The 15,985-nt window shown below is 32.0% G+C and overlaps 1 protein-coding gene across 1 annotated transcript in view; it reads right to left on the bottom strand.

Moving 5' to 3' along the window:
* Window positions 1-1,836: 1,836 nt before the first annotated feature.
* Window positions 1,837-15,985, bottom strand: part of glra3 (glycine receptor, alpha 3) — a 96,325-nt gene continuing 82,176 nt past the window's right edge. The window contains exons 7-9 of the mRNA XM_056457480.1: window positions 11,320-11,534; window positions 9,389-9,538; window positions 1,837-2,465 (exon numbers count right to left, since the gene is read on the bottom strand). Coding sequence (XP_056313455.1) covers window positions 2,190-2,465; window positions 9,389-9,538; window positions 11,320-11,534 — 641 coding nt within the window. The 3' untranslated portion in view covers window positions 1,837-2,189. The remainder of the gene's footprint in view (window positions 2,466-9,388; window positions 9,539-11,319; window positions 11,535-15,985) is intronic.

Here is a 15,985-nt window from a genome sequence, read left to right as displayed (position 1 = left end):
ATGTGCTGGTTTTGATGGTTATTTGATGCTTTGTAATGTTTTAATGGTATTTGTGGTGTAAACAAGAACTTCTGTGTCGGTTTAATTTTTTTTTCCAGCAGTTTAACCCATTTTATGTAAACAAAAATATATATTTTTTTGTATTTTTAACTTACCTTCTAAGTATTATAACTTAAATTAGCTAAGTTTGTATTGTCCATAACATCGACACTGTAAAGCAAAATTTGGCCAAAAGTATTTACATGTGTACATGGAAGAACAAAGCGTCTCACCTGTAGCCTTATAATAGCAGGGAGAACATTCTAACTGACAGGTTCTTATTCACTGAAAAGGAAGTACAACAGACTTGAGGTCATGCATAACATTTAATTATGTTTGTACAAAATAAATTACAAATGCTCTTGCGTTGTATTGCAAATGTCAGTGGGATTCTTAAATTCATTCTATGATATGTGCGCCAAATGCTGATGTCAGATGATGTTTCAAACACAACATCGCTGCTCTATTTACTCGTAGGAATGTGTGAGAACAGATATGCTTCGAAAATTTCTATGGCACAGTTTTTCAGCAGACTCATTTAGTTTCAAAAGAAAAGACAATTATTCCAGACAAAAGGTCATTAACGTCATCATGACCAAAATATAAAAGCCTGGTCCCAGTGTTTTAAACAGTGTTATGTAACACATCATTGAACAAATAATAAAAAATAGTATACGACAAAATAAATAAACATTTCACAATTTTGATCATGTCATATTTTTAGTTTATGTATAGCTATAGGAGAAAATAAGAAACCTGGAAATCCTCAGTCTTTCTGAATTTACAATTTGTAGTTATGCAATCAAATAAAACATAATAATTTTTATTTAGTTTTGCAAATTATTGATCACACATCCTCAATTTAAATTTAAAATCACATTTACGTCTAGTCAAAATAACAAAAAGGTGTCATAATTTCAGAAATGCTTGTATTTATTACCAATGTTTTAACTTCAGATGGATTAAGAATGTAATATTTGGTGGAAAACTGCATAACATCTAAATGTCATGCTTTTTTATTTATTTACAAATATTAAAACATACCTGGTAAATCCAGATAAACTGAGAATTTTTGTTCTCTTTTTATCTATATGTTTGCAATGGCGCTCAAATGAACTTTAAAGGCAGTATTTAAATTGTCTTTAATAATTTTAATAGTTATAATCACATGCAATTAGATCTGGTTAAAAACTATTCAAATGATCATTTTGGGACACTTAATTTATTTCTATTTTTTGTTGAAGGACTCATCTTATTAAACACATTGGCCAAGACTGCAGCCTTCCTTTATTTTTTTCTCTATTCTTGAACTTGCAACACAGAATTCACTCCCAGCTGAATTATTCCGCAGTGGCATCATTTGTTTGACGTAACTAACAATGGCTTTTGAACAGTAATGCTTTTGTTTGAGAGAAACTTGCGCTGGACTTGAAAGATGGTTTCAATTTCTCTGTGGTTGCTAACAGTACGCTAGCAATTAACGTTTTCAAAATGTGCTTTCTTGAAGCCATTAAGGTAGCTGTAAACAAACAAAACAATCTTTGCTGGTTCGAGGGCATTCTTGAGATTTAGCTCAGAATGTTTTTGGCCTGGATGCTGGTTTTTAGAGCTGGTCGACGATTATGTTGTGATGAATGATTAAAGGTAATGTTTAAAAAAAAAAACTATTAAATACTTCCTTAAAAAATAATCAACATTACACAGTGTATGAAAAATTTTGTAATACTGATTTCTGCTCTTGCACTCTGCTATATTCAATAGCTGTATATGAAAAATACAACACAGAACATTGGCAGTAAAGCTGTAAGACGACAAAGTCAACAAAACCAGTGCAAGACACACACACACATTGTCTCAACAAGGGGCTGTAGTAGTCAGTGTCGGACTGTGCTTCTGTATTAAAAATGTGTAGAAGTGCTGTCCACTGTTGGTTCAGTTGCAGGACAGGTGTGTAAGTGTCCCTACAAATGTCTATCCTTTGCATAGTGAGCGCAGTGTCTCTTTATATGGGTGTACAACACAAACAAACCATTGAATGTAGCCATTTGGTCCTTGACATCACAGTTTTTCTCAGTCATTTTCAGACTCAAGCATAGATCTTGGCAGGAAACGTTCAGCGATATGCAGTTCGTTCACAAGCCATGGTCCGTCTATGGCTTGTGCACATCCTCGTGGCGAAGAATTTTGTATAGAACCCAATAGAAAATATTGAAAAAAAGGAAGGCCAGTGGGAATCCGGCACGAGACACAGTGTCGATCTTTTTGGCTCGGTCGATAAAGAGTTTTCTCATCTCCTCGTGACTCTTTCCGGCAGCAACAGCTGGTTCTGATGGTGTTGTGGCTGCATTGTTAGCAGTTTTGGGCACAGCACCGTCTTTTCCTGCATTTGGCGTGAAGTTCAGCCGGCTCTCCCGCACCTCCTCCTCCTTAGAAAAAAAAAAGTACATATTAATGAAATAAATATGCAAATATTCCATTTCATCATAGGAAATTGTGTGATATACAGTAGTATAATATTGTGAACCATCTTCACTATACTGGCACTCACTATATTCTATGAGTTGTTTGTTAGTTTAACACTAGAGCTTCCAGAATTCTACTTGAATAGCCATATCGGTCATTTTGACTGTTCAAATACAGTAAGACTTTTAAAAAAAGAACTTTTTACCACATTATATTTGTATACAAAATTTATATTGAGATTTGTAGAATTACGATTTGAATATCTGACTTAATCCTAAAATATAATTATGCTAAAAATACAATATTTTGAATTTATTCATTTTTTGTTAGCATAAAGTGGCTAGGCAAGAGGCACACATATTCAAAGGAAAAAGCAGCGGATGCAGAAATGCATGCAGTCAATTTGACCATTACAACCAAGGTAGAAATATTCAGAACTCTTGTGTTTTGTCATTTTAATAAAATACCAATGTTAGGTTGAAATATACACAAATTTATTTTATGTTTTTTATTTTAACAAACTTAAATTATTAAGTTATACAATTGTAAAACGTCACAATGTCTTTGCAGCTCTAGTGATTAAGTCCCTGATATGCTTTCAAAATAGCTTGCCTGTTGAAGATTAACTCCTCAAAGAAGGTGGAGCCACAGAGCCACACCTACCCATTGCATCACTGACTAATGATATAGTTCAAAGGTGAACTATTCGTCAGTTGTTCACCCTTAACTTGACACGCGCACATGCACGCACGCACACATAAACCCTCAAACTGGTTTCAAACAAGTCATGGTTGAGTACTGTGAATGATGGCATAATTTTTTTGGGTGATCTATCTCTTTAATATTTAAATAAAAGTTAAAAAGGACAGCATTAATGCATTCTTGCTGAATGAAATGATTCAGAACATTTGAATGGTTGTATACATTCACAAAAAAAGATACCTAATTCACCTGTACCACATGTCTGTGGACTTGTGGGGGAAACCGGAGCACCCAAAGGAAACCCACGCAAACACAGGGAGAACATGCAAACTCCACACAGAAATGCCAACTGACTCAGCCGGGGCTCGAACCAGCAACCTTCTTGCTGTGAGGCGACAGCGCTACCCACTGCGCCATGGCATCACCCACAAGTTGATTTTAATTTTAAAATTGTAGTAATTCTGTTGTAACTTGGAACTGTTTAGTTCCCTTTACTTAATTGTTTAGAATTACGCACGTAGTTAATTTACTTAATAATGTTAGGGCAATGGGTTTACTCACTTTTTTAAACTAAAGTCAACTCAACACCTTTTTACAGTGCACATAAAATGATTATGTATTTATTATATCGTTCTCTAAATTTGGTTTTATTAAAAAAAGTCAATGTAATGTGTTAGTCAATGCACTGTACCCATAACCTAAACAATTGTAAATTGTTTATAAATTTCCAATTCTTGTTCTAATTCATAAAAATAAACTGTATTAATAGGATTACCAGCTTTTTTATTACTAGCTTCTGCTTTATATTTTGCTAAATATGCTTTATATTCTGCTAAATATTATATACTAGTTCATTATTTTAAAAAAATCAAGGGAACAAACCTATTCATACAGATTATATGCCCATGGATAATGTTGCACAAAATAAGGCAATAACTTCTGTGTGTTTTCATAAACTCTGTATAATGAGCTGACGTTACTCAATAATTGTTGTACATTTAAACCACATTCAACTGTGAAAACATTATTATGCTATACTAATATTAGAACATAACTCCAAAAGCCCTATTATTTCTGTAGCAATTCACACAATTAAGTCACTGTAGTAATGTTAGAAATGTTTGGAAAATTCATTGATTGATAATATTTTTAAATGATTTCCATTTAAATTTGACCTGTCAATAAGTTTTTAAATTAAGCCTCATACAGTAGACACCGCTGCTAGAGATTAGATGCAAAAGAGAAATTAATGTATCTGAAAAAAAAAATTATATATTTATATATATATATATATATATATATATATATATATATATATATATATATATATATATATATATATATATATATATATATATATATATATATATATATATATATATAAATTTTAGATAAATTTAAAAATATATATATTTTTAGAAGTATTAGATATTCTTTAAGCATTCCAGTAAATTATTTATGAAAAACATTGTAAATTAAGAGCACACTGAAATTAATATTTAATAAAAGTGCAGTACATGTTTTCTTTGTTTAACACCACAACAAAAATACAAAGGATAAAAAAAAATTATCTCCTTGGTCAAAATCATGAATAAACATTATTCGTAGATCAACCTTATGATTTGAGTTAATTTTAAAGCTAAACTTTTCCAAACCGAAGTGCTTTGAATTGTAATGTAAGTTTCCATTCCATAATGTAATTTGTCAATGGTTGTATTTATATCAATAACAAAAGACAAAAATAGCGTTTTTTAAATCTAGATCACCTGTCTAACTGTTACCAAAATAATGAGGCATGCTGTTTTATGAGGGCTGGACTATGAACATAAGCATGTGATGAGAAATTAAGGGGAGTGATAGCATAACAATGCCATCAGTCAAAGGTAGGGACAGAGATGAAGTGCTATGCTCTTTACCATGTCATTGGTTTGGTCGAGCTGGCCCATTGATCCATAAACAGGCTCGGCACTGTGTGAGCCATTGATACGACGCAATGACTCTGCGAGCTCCTCGTCAAATGTTTGATCGAATGTCTTTCAGCACAGCAGGGGATTGAAGAGAGAAAGAAACACAAAGCATGCAAACTGATAAAACAAAGGCTCTCCACATGCAGGGTATCATGCAAGGTCCAAAAGTGAAGATAAATAAGCAAATAACATAAATATTAGCAAGCAATGGCTTTGAAAATATAAAAGTAAAAGAAATTAGAGGGCATGGTAAAAAGGGTTGGTTTTTAAAATAAATCAATTCAACTGAGAATGCTGCAAATATTATTTTTGGTGCACTTGAATTACCTGCATTTATAAGATTAGTCTGCATGAAATCAGACCGCATCAACAATCTTAGTTAAGTGGTTTCTACTGAGAAGGCTGAAAATATCTTATTTAATTTGGTTGAATTGCTTGAATTTGTAATCGTACATGAATTTAGACTATATGGAAAAAAAAGAATCAAGTGTTTTCAACTGAGAATGTTAATGAGCAGTTCCAGCGTTTATGGATGTGACAATTGCAATAAAAACTCAATCATAAATTCACATAGAAAGTGTTAACAATATATTGAAACATTGGTTTATATTTTCAAAGAACAACTGACCGAAGAGTTAAAGGATCAGAAAAATATCAATCTGTAAGGAATTTTTATATTTTAAATGAGGAAAATAAACGTGTTGTGGATTTGACCAAAAAAAGTATGCGAGTTTGCAGTACACAACATACTTTGTAGAAATTCGGTGAATTAAACTGCACAACTCAATACAAATAATGATAATCATAAGGATAAGAGTCGGCTCTCTATAGAACAAACAATATTGATTTTATTTTATTTAATATTTTTGCATTTATGTGGAAAAAGTGTTATTATGGATCGGTATGTGACCGATGTGAATTCGCCACTTGTGTGACTTTGGTAAATCAAATATAATAGTTTGAAAACATCGACAGATACATTTTTGAGTATTTCTAAAGTAATGTAAAATACTTGCTTACACAAAAACTTATAAATGGTTTCCGTATTTTGGTAAAAAAAAAAAAAAAAAAAGGTTTACATTTGCATGGAATTGCTCTAGTATTGTTTTATTGTGCATCAGTTGCCTGAATTTGAAAAAAAAAAAAAAAACTGCATAAAATCAAACCAGATTTATCCAAGAATACTGCATATATTATTTTTACTATGCTTGAATTGCCTGAATTTCTAAAAGTACATGAAATTAGTCTGCATGGAAAAAAAATCTATTGGCTTCAACTGAGAATGCAACTGAGACTGTATGAAAAACAATTTAATCAAGGGTTTACAAATGAGAATGATGCAAATATAATGTTTATTGTGCTTTATTACCTGATAATGTTAAAGTACATTGACTTAGATGGCATGTTTTTTAATCAAGTTATTTCATCTGAAAAGGCTGCAAATATTATTGTTGTTGTGTTTGAGTTGCCTAAAATTGTAAAAGTACATGAAATTAGACTGGATAATTATTATTATCTTTTATTTTTATTTTTTTGTAATTCTGCTTGACTTGTCTGGACTTTTTAAAGTTGACCCCTCAAACATTGTGTTGATTCAGCTCATTTAAATAAGTAGTTTGAACAAGCAGAAAAATATATATTATAAGAAAAAAACTGAGAATGCTGCAAATAATATTTTGTTATGCTTCATTTGGCTGCATTTGTAAGTACTAATTAGACAACATAAAAATAGTGATTTTTTTTTTTTTTCACCTGTGAATGCTGCAAATAACTTTTTGCTGTATTTGAATCGCTTCCCCATGCATTTGTTTTCTGCCCTATAAAAATTGCCGGTATATTCCACTGGTTAAGCTTCATCAATCATGTTTCAGCTCCATAGTGCCAGGGGAAATAACAACCCTTCCCAGATGCAGAATTAATACACTCTCAGACAACATGGCAAACGGCAATCTGACCTTTGTACTGTTCAGCAGGCAGCCTGATAATATTACTTGAAATACGCTGGTTATAATGTTGCTACTAGCTTTGCTGTAAACATGCATTAGCTGCTTCTGTCCTCTAGAAGGCAGTGTTGTATATGTGTGCAAATAACTAGTTGTGGGTTTGTGAAATTTCAGTGTAAACAAACACGATTCTGGATTTTCTTTGCAAACTGACTGATACAAAACAAACTTCCTTTTTACGGTGTTATAACAACAGTTATAACACAGTTATAACAACACAGTCAAAGTGTTTTGAATTTGTTATAAGATCCTCAAACTTTTATCAGATCTACTTAACTACCAGAATATCCACTTTGTGTGTTTGACTGTGTTCTGAATATAATAAAAAATAAAATAAGACAGAAATGCAGTCAGTTTTCCAAACTGTTATTTATTTATTTATTTATTTATTTATTTTTATTATTATTTTTTGTATCATGACATGTTACATTTAACCCTGTTAATGTGCTATGAAGGATGGTGAACACTGTGTTCAGAAGTGATACTTTTTATATCACAATCACACAAAATTAATTGATCGGTGTGTTAAAAATAAAAGGTTTAGCCTTTTTGCAGGATTCTATTTGGTATTGAATTGTAATGTTTTATTGGAGGAGATGTAGGCAATTGCTTTTTGAATTCTTAATCATTGATATGCTAATGTGATTTAATATATATGCTTTTCAAGGCATCTGCTCATAAGTTGGATTGTCATGAAGTAAGCTTTTATTACCATTTAATCTAACTTGATGTCAAAAGCAAGTTTTAATATTATTTTAAAATATAATAACCCCCAAAAAAGGGATTACATACTTTATACATGAGCTTCTATACAAAAACCATTCGAATCATTAAAATAGCATTTCTAGAGTCTTGTGGAAATATGTGCAATTGACAGAGCAAATCTAAATATAAATCTAGTTTGTTGTTTTTGTAATATCAGTTATATATTATTTAATTCATGTACACTTTATAAATTAACTCGTATCATCAAAAGCTGTCAGGTGTGCATTGCTAGCAGTGTTTTGGTCACCCTCTCTGCAGGTTATATTGTTGTACATCAGTAGTTGGTGACAAGTAGCTTCTTTATAATTAGCAATGTGCTAATATGGAAATTTTGTCCAAAACAATTAACTGATAACAGATAAAGCCAACTGACTTTCTGCTGGTGAGCCATTTCAATACATTATTCAAAACCACTAATTCATTGTGTCAAAGTGGAAGTCATCTATATGAGGGAGTCACTTGCCATACAGTATATTCACTTATTTTTATGCACATTTTGGGAGATTTAAACCAAGATTAACCTGAATCTGGTCCATGTTTTTATGTGTGCATAAACTAAGTTGAAAATGCATCTACCAAAAAAATTATTTGGTGTGCATCAAAAAATGTCCTCAACAGATAATGTGTGATTGGCTAACTGAACTGACCAACTCCCCTATCTCAATTACAACATGTGATTGGATGTACATATAGAAACGTCAGACATAATTCTTTTTATTTTTATGAGTGCTGCTGTAGTATAATACACTGAAAAATATTCATGCAAACCTCAGTCATTATATCTTTCATATTTCTGCGTCAACACAGTAAAACTGTGTACAGTATATCTAACTCATTCTAAATCAAATATTGACAGAGTTTAAATTGTGTTTTGAAGACATTTGGCCCTCGGGACCTACATAGTGTTTTGCTCTGTGTATATAAATTATTTGATTTATTTTTTTTTAGAATTATTATTTTAAGATTTTTTTTACCTAATATGATGAATTTTTGTCTTAGCCTAAGCAAAAATATTAGCTCAGCATTTTAGAATTTCACAATTTTACTGTCATTTTTACAGTTTGTGATTATTTTCACAAAGAACAGCACATTATTTTATCTACAAGTATAATCATGGCTTTGATGCTTGATAAACCTTTGATTTTATTTTTGTGAAATCAATATCAGACTTGCAGTTGTGTCATTTTCACAGATATCATGCAGGTTAAATCTCACTATCCATCTGCAACGCTCATAAACACTTGCATCAATAATGCAATTACATTTTTCTATTTTGATAGACATAAATCATTAACATTTTAGTTTCTGCCAGAAAGCAAGACCCCTGCATTCCTGAATGCCTCTACAACACAGGGATGCTATTTATACCTTATCATAAATGTGCATTCAGTAATCGGATTTATGTATTTTGCATAGTTTAGCGAGATGATTGCCTGTTACAGCTCATACCTTGCCAGACTTCTTCCTTCTCCGCCGAAATCGCAACAGTTCCTTATGTTGCCTTGAAACAAAGTTAACTGCAGCGTACTCCAACAGTGCCGAAAACACAAACAGCAAACACACAGCCATCCAGATGTCAATAGCCTTCACATAGGACACCTGCAGGACACAAACACATCCCTTCTCAGAAACCTTTAATTAGCCTTTAGCTTTTATTTATTTTTCATTCCAGACTATTTGACTGGCCAGTCGATTTATTATTGAACAGTGCCAGGATCCGTCTGACTTCTGTCCTTTTCCCTGCCATGAATCAGAGATAATTCTCTACCAGCAACAAAAAAAAGTCTTCAATCCATTTTCTGGAATGTTTAATTGTGTTACATAACTCAATGTAGCATTTATGAGTTTTTAATATGCAATAGACACCGCACGCCTGCTTTCACACATGGATGCGCTTTATACGTTCCACTGTGAGTGGCATTAATAAATGATAGCTGAGGATGAATGGCAGGAAAAGGCATAAGTGAGCCTGGGTTGCAGAAATTATACCCCAATACTGATGCTGAATTTTATTTATTTTTTGGTGAAAATGAGCTCATGTCATGCACTATTTGAAATCCAGCCCTGGTAGGAAGACATTTTAAAAATCTTCTTTTAATTCAAGACATAAGGAGGTTATTTATGCAAGATGCTGTATTGAGCACACTTAAATGAGAAGTAAAACATACCGTTTCACTGCTACATTTTTAATGTTATTTTTTTTTTTATATGGAAAGACTTGAATTATTTGTAAATATAAATCGTTAAAAAAAGTTGTATATTGAAATTAATAAATTTTTTATCAAAAGTACGTCTTTAAAAAAATGTATTACTCAGGGATCCCACATGTCATGGCATTTGTGAAATATCATATAATTTTAACAGATCTATTCCAGACATTGATATTTGTATACAGTATATTGTCAAGGAATATCATGAAAAAGTCATGGACTATAGGAAATTTGTGTGTTGCTTAAAATTTAAGTTTCCATTTACCAACCTTTTATTATTTTTCTCTATACCATAATTGTAACCACAAAAAGCTTAAGGTTAGGCTACTTTTTGGAGCTCCATTTTATTACTTTTCTGTTCATCAACTGGCAGTCACTTAGGTCAAATGCAGTCACCAGACTGTACATGTTAACTACTGCTAGATTGTCGGAATAGTAGACATTGTGGCTTCAATTACTTTAAAAACTGGGTTTTAAAAAGTAGTAAAAGTTTAAAAACTACCATCTATCAAGTTATCAAATATGCTAGAGGGAGCACTTTGATGCAACTCAAACAGTAAAAAATACCAGTATTTATTCCTTTATTTATTTTTTATTTTAATCTAAAGTGAATTATCCCATGTTGTTCTCATAGTTGCTATTACAGTCCTACACAATGATATTCAAGCTAAAACCTTTTTAAAATTATGTAAAGCACAACGGCATCCTGTTTTTTTGATTTATTTATATATAAATATATATATATATATATATATATATATATATATATATATATATATATATATATATATATATATATATATATATATATATATATATAGTTCATGGAATTTCAGCTTTTTAGTTAGGGAAAGTCAGGCAAAATTCAGGAAACTTGATACACTGAAAAAAATTATATCTGCAAAATTGTTGCAAACAATTTATACGTGTTGAATTTAAACAAATCTTAATATAGTAATGTTCAACTTCATTTGTTTGTTTAAATTCAGCCCAAATAAATTGTTCACAAGGAATCATCTTTGTTTACAAGGTTCCAAGGAATCATCTTTGAATAATATTTTTTTCAGAGTATTTGGTTTAGAGAAAAAAATACTTTAGAAATGTAATTCGTTGTAGTTATGGAATAGCCATTGAAGCTAACATGGCATTGAATACTTGTTGTTGTCTGACCTTAGGTAAGGATGTCCTGGATCCCGAGCTTTGCGTTGTCATTGTGAGCACTGTAGTGATTCCCAACGCCACACGGGCAGGAGCTGCATCCATGTTGATCCAGAAGGAGACCCAGGAGAGGATGACGATGAGCAGGCTGGGAATGTACATCTGGATCAGGTAGTAGCCCATCTGTCTCTCCAGGTGAAATCGTACCTCAATGCATGTGAACTTGCCTAAAAAGAAAAATGGAAAGAGTTGATTAGAACTACAAATGAGGATTTATGCTAGCTGGTAAAACGATTAGGTGTAGTAATAATTGTAGTTCTGGTAGAACCACTGAGATATTCTAATACGGTTTACTTTGAGGAAATCAGTTGATGACAATGGTGTTCCAGTTTAACATAGTGGAAGTGTTTGTTTACTTTATATAATGTGCACATTTGTCATCCAGTTGCACAATGAATCATCATATTCTTAAATTAACCTTTTTTCTTAATGATTTTGTAACATGAATAAAGCTGCCAGTTTCAAAATAATGAAATCATTTATAGCCTACGTAACATTTTATTATTATTTTTAAAGGTTTCTTGTATGCTATCCAAGGCTGATTTAATTTGATGCATTAAAAATTGGAAAATGGAAATTACCATATAAATGTTTTTACTGAGACTCCTAGTTTTCTAATACTTTATCCCAATTTTTTTTCAGTCAGACAATCAACAGACACTCTCTGTTTATCAATAACATTTGTTAATGCAGTTTGATTTTTAACAAAATATGTACTGGTTTTTTTCTGCCAGGAGATATGATATGATATATGAAATGACATGATATATGATATGATATTGTATGATATGATATGATATGGTATGATATAAGAAATGATATGATATGATATAGTATCATATGATATGGTATGATATAAGAAATGATATGATATAGTATGATATGATATGGTGTTCGACATGATAGGATACGATATGATAGAATACGGTACAATACGGTATGGTACAATATATATGAATCTTAATTAATTTAGTTATTTATTTACTTATTTACATATTTATTTCTTATTTACTTATTGTTTATTTACTTATTTACTGACTCTACTTATTTATTTCACAAATATTTGCTGAGACTTTAGATAAATTTTTTTTAAATACTTTTAAAAAAACTTACTCATCTGAATAATGTTATATATAACTTACAAATTTATTCATCTTATTATAAATGATTCTTGAAGAGGCTGAATAGATAAAACATTACTGCAAATATGTTTGATGCCACAAACCGAAAGTATATTATGTATTGCATTTTAAAAACATAAAAGATTGTGTTTGTTTTATATACGCTTAGTGAACAACTCTAGACAGCCAATATATACAGACAGTTAAGTTGATGCGCATAATCCACGTGAAAGATAGAGAGCACTACTTAAAAGGTCTGAAAGCTTTCAGCTGCAGTCTGTTTTTTTTTCTTATTTTTTGTTCTCCATAACAGAGCCTTTTCCTCTCTCAAAACACATTTCTGCAAGGCTTGTTTTTCCTGAAAAGTAAGGAGACGCTTTCTCTATTTTTGTCTCTTTTGTTCCAAGCTCCCTGGGAGATTTTTGCTTGGTAATATTCCAAACTGCCCTACTCTCAAAATTGAGTGACGTGGGTAAAAAAAAAATAAAAATAGAAATAAAAAAGTAAATGCATGAATTAAATACATGTAAACCACTTATTTAGAGCAGCATTAAATAAATGAATACTTGCATACAATTACATACACATTTGAAGGCAAAATGATTAGCCCTCATGTGGAATTTTAATAAAGTGCTGGATAGATTTTTTTAAAATATATTTTTAAACATAACAGTTTAATAACTAATTTCAATTTATTTTGCCATGATTACTGTACATAATATTCTCTAATTATTTAACAAGATGCTAGTATTAGGCTTAAAGTGCAATTTAAAAGCTTAACTAGATTATTTAATATTATCTAATAACAGTGCTTTGTTCTGTAGCCAACTTAAAAAGAAAATCTTGAGGGGGCTAAAAATATTAAGCTTAATCGTAAAAAACTGCATTCATTCCAGCCAACTAAAAGAAATAAACTTTCTATGAGAAACAATATAATAAGAAATATTGTGAAAATATATATGCTGTGTTAACAATCACTTGGGAAATGTATTAAAATCTAAATTCAATTTCTCAGCAGGGATAATAATTTTGCCTTCAACTGCCTATGCATTGAATTTGTTTATGTTCCTAAACAAGTGGTTGCTTCTACTGAGCGTACGTGACACGGAAACGTGCCCTATAACTCTCTCCCTCACACACACACACACACACACACACACACAAACTAGTCTCCTCAGGAGTTTGGTTGGTTGGAGCTGTCAACACTACAGTTGAGGTGACCTGAGAATAAAGCCCCTAGAGACTTAAGTTAGAGAGGTGAGAGAAACAACAACAGAAGGAAGCGGGAAGGGAAAAGAACAAAAAGCGGGAGACAGTCTGTGTTATGGAGCCTGACAGCACCTAACATTCACAGGACAAAAGAGGGATGCGCTGCAGGCTCAAGAAAGAAGCCAGCAAAATAAACTGTCCTGCTGTATTACAAGGGATTGGGGGAGAACAGACCGGACAACCTAAGAGGTGTTATTTCTCCCTCACTTTCCCTAATTATTTACATTTTTATATGAGTAATGTTTGAACTTTCTTTTTGCATTTAGTTGTAGAATCAGATAGATATGTATAGATCAGGGGTGGGCAAACTCGGTCCTGGAGGGCCGGTGTCCTGCACAGTTTAGCTCCAACTCTGATCAAACACACCTGCTTATAGATAATTAGTGATCTTGGAGACACTGATTAGCATGTTCAGGTGTGTTTGATTAGAGTTGAAGCTAAACTATGCAGGACACCGGCCCTCCAGGACCGAGTTTGCCCACCCCTGGTATAGATAGATAGATAGATAGATAGATAGATAGATAGATAGATAGATAGATTTTTTTTAAATGGACTAACATTGAGGGTACAGTAGTTACTGTTGGAGATGCACAAGTATAATATGAATAAGAAACACACCAAAACACTGCAAAATAATGGACCACTTCAAAGAAAACATGCAGCTCCTACCCACAACAAGGAAGAAATCAAAATAACCCAAAACTACAACAAAACTGAAAACTATCAGGCATATACAGACACAAGATTTCATCAAATGACTAGAAATAGGGCATAATTTTCAAAAGCCTCTATTTTCACAGTCCATGCTAATGCAAAGACTTCTGGATAGCAGTTTTAAAAAGCTCCATTTTCTTTGACAAATCACTGTCTCAGTGTGTATGGCATGCCAAACTGGAGACAAAAAAAAGAGATGGGCTAAGTGCAAAAGCTTTAAAATTCCAAGATGAGAAGGTATGTCCGAATCCAAATTCTTCTGTTTGAATTTCGATGGTACATTTGTGACCAACTTTTAGCAGCATTTGAAGAGTTCAGATACAAAAACTTCTAGGTACCATCTGCAATTTTTATTGAAAATGAAAATTTTTCTAAGCCTCCTTTGTTCATGTTGAGATATTTCACTTTAAAGACCAGGAGAAGCACTTATTCTTTGCCATAAAAGTGATATTACTGAACAAACACACAGGAGCCTTATAAAAAATGATCATGGTAACACTTTAGAATAACTACACTCTATGAATCATTTATTAAGCATTAGCATCTAGTGAATTCATTATTTGTTAAGCATTAACTCCACTTTAATAAACGTAAGCAGTTTATAACTGCAGCTATAAATGCTGTATTCTTGATTTATAACCACATTTATAATTTGCTTAATAATTGTCCTTTCGTAATTTGTGACTGGTTTTCTTCTGTATCAGTACTTTTATTTTCACCACACCTGCAGTCACAACTTTATTATTTTCTGTCTTTGGGAATTAGAAAAATCAGTCCTGTGATTCCTGTCAAATCACACATAGAAAGTAAATCGCATCATTCTGATCTACCTTAAGACATGCAACAGACTGTTTGGAAGCATTAAAAGTGTCCAAGAAGATACTTTACACGCAGTGACCGAGATTGTTTAGACTGAATGTCACGGATGAGAAGATGACGAATGTTTACTGTCTGATGACTGAAATGGCCTTAAACAATGACTAAATGCACTACAGAATGTTACGTATACACAGACATGCAACACATTCCTCGTATGTGTGAACATATAACAAGAACAATAAACAAACTCTTTCTTATTCTGATGCACAAATTACATGTAAACGCATCAACCTTTCCCAGTGTGATACTCGCTACTCTTGAGTACTTTTAAAAGGGCTACTTTTTACTCATACTTTGAGTACTATTTACAACAGATATTTTTACTTTACTTGCACTACATTTTTTGGCAATTATGGAACTTTTACTAGAGTATGATTTTTCAGTACTCTTTCCACCACTGGTAACAAGTATATTTATGCAGTTATACTGTGTATATATTATAGTATTTTAAATGTTTTGTTAATGAATGCTACAGCGTAATGTAGAATTACCTAAAGGGGATTGACAAACTGTAATAAACACAGTAGTATATCTTGGTTTTTATTACAGTAAACAGTTTTAATTGCAGGTACACCACCTGACAAAAGTCTTGTCACATATTCAAGTTTTATTCAACTTCTAGTTGATCATTTGGC

Source organism: Danio aesculapii, chromosome 1 (genome assembly GCF_903798145.1).
Source record: "Danio aesculapii chromosome 1, fDanAes4.1, whole genome shotgun sequence".
NCBI classification, from domain to species: domain Eukaryota; kingdom Metazoa; phylum Chordata; class Actinopteri; order Cypriniformes; family Danionidae; genus Danio; species Danio aesculapii.
Note: the sequence above shows the minus strand (reverse complement) of the source record. Positions and strands in the feature narration are given on the sequence as shown.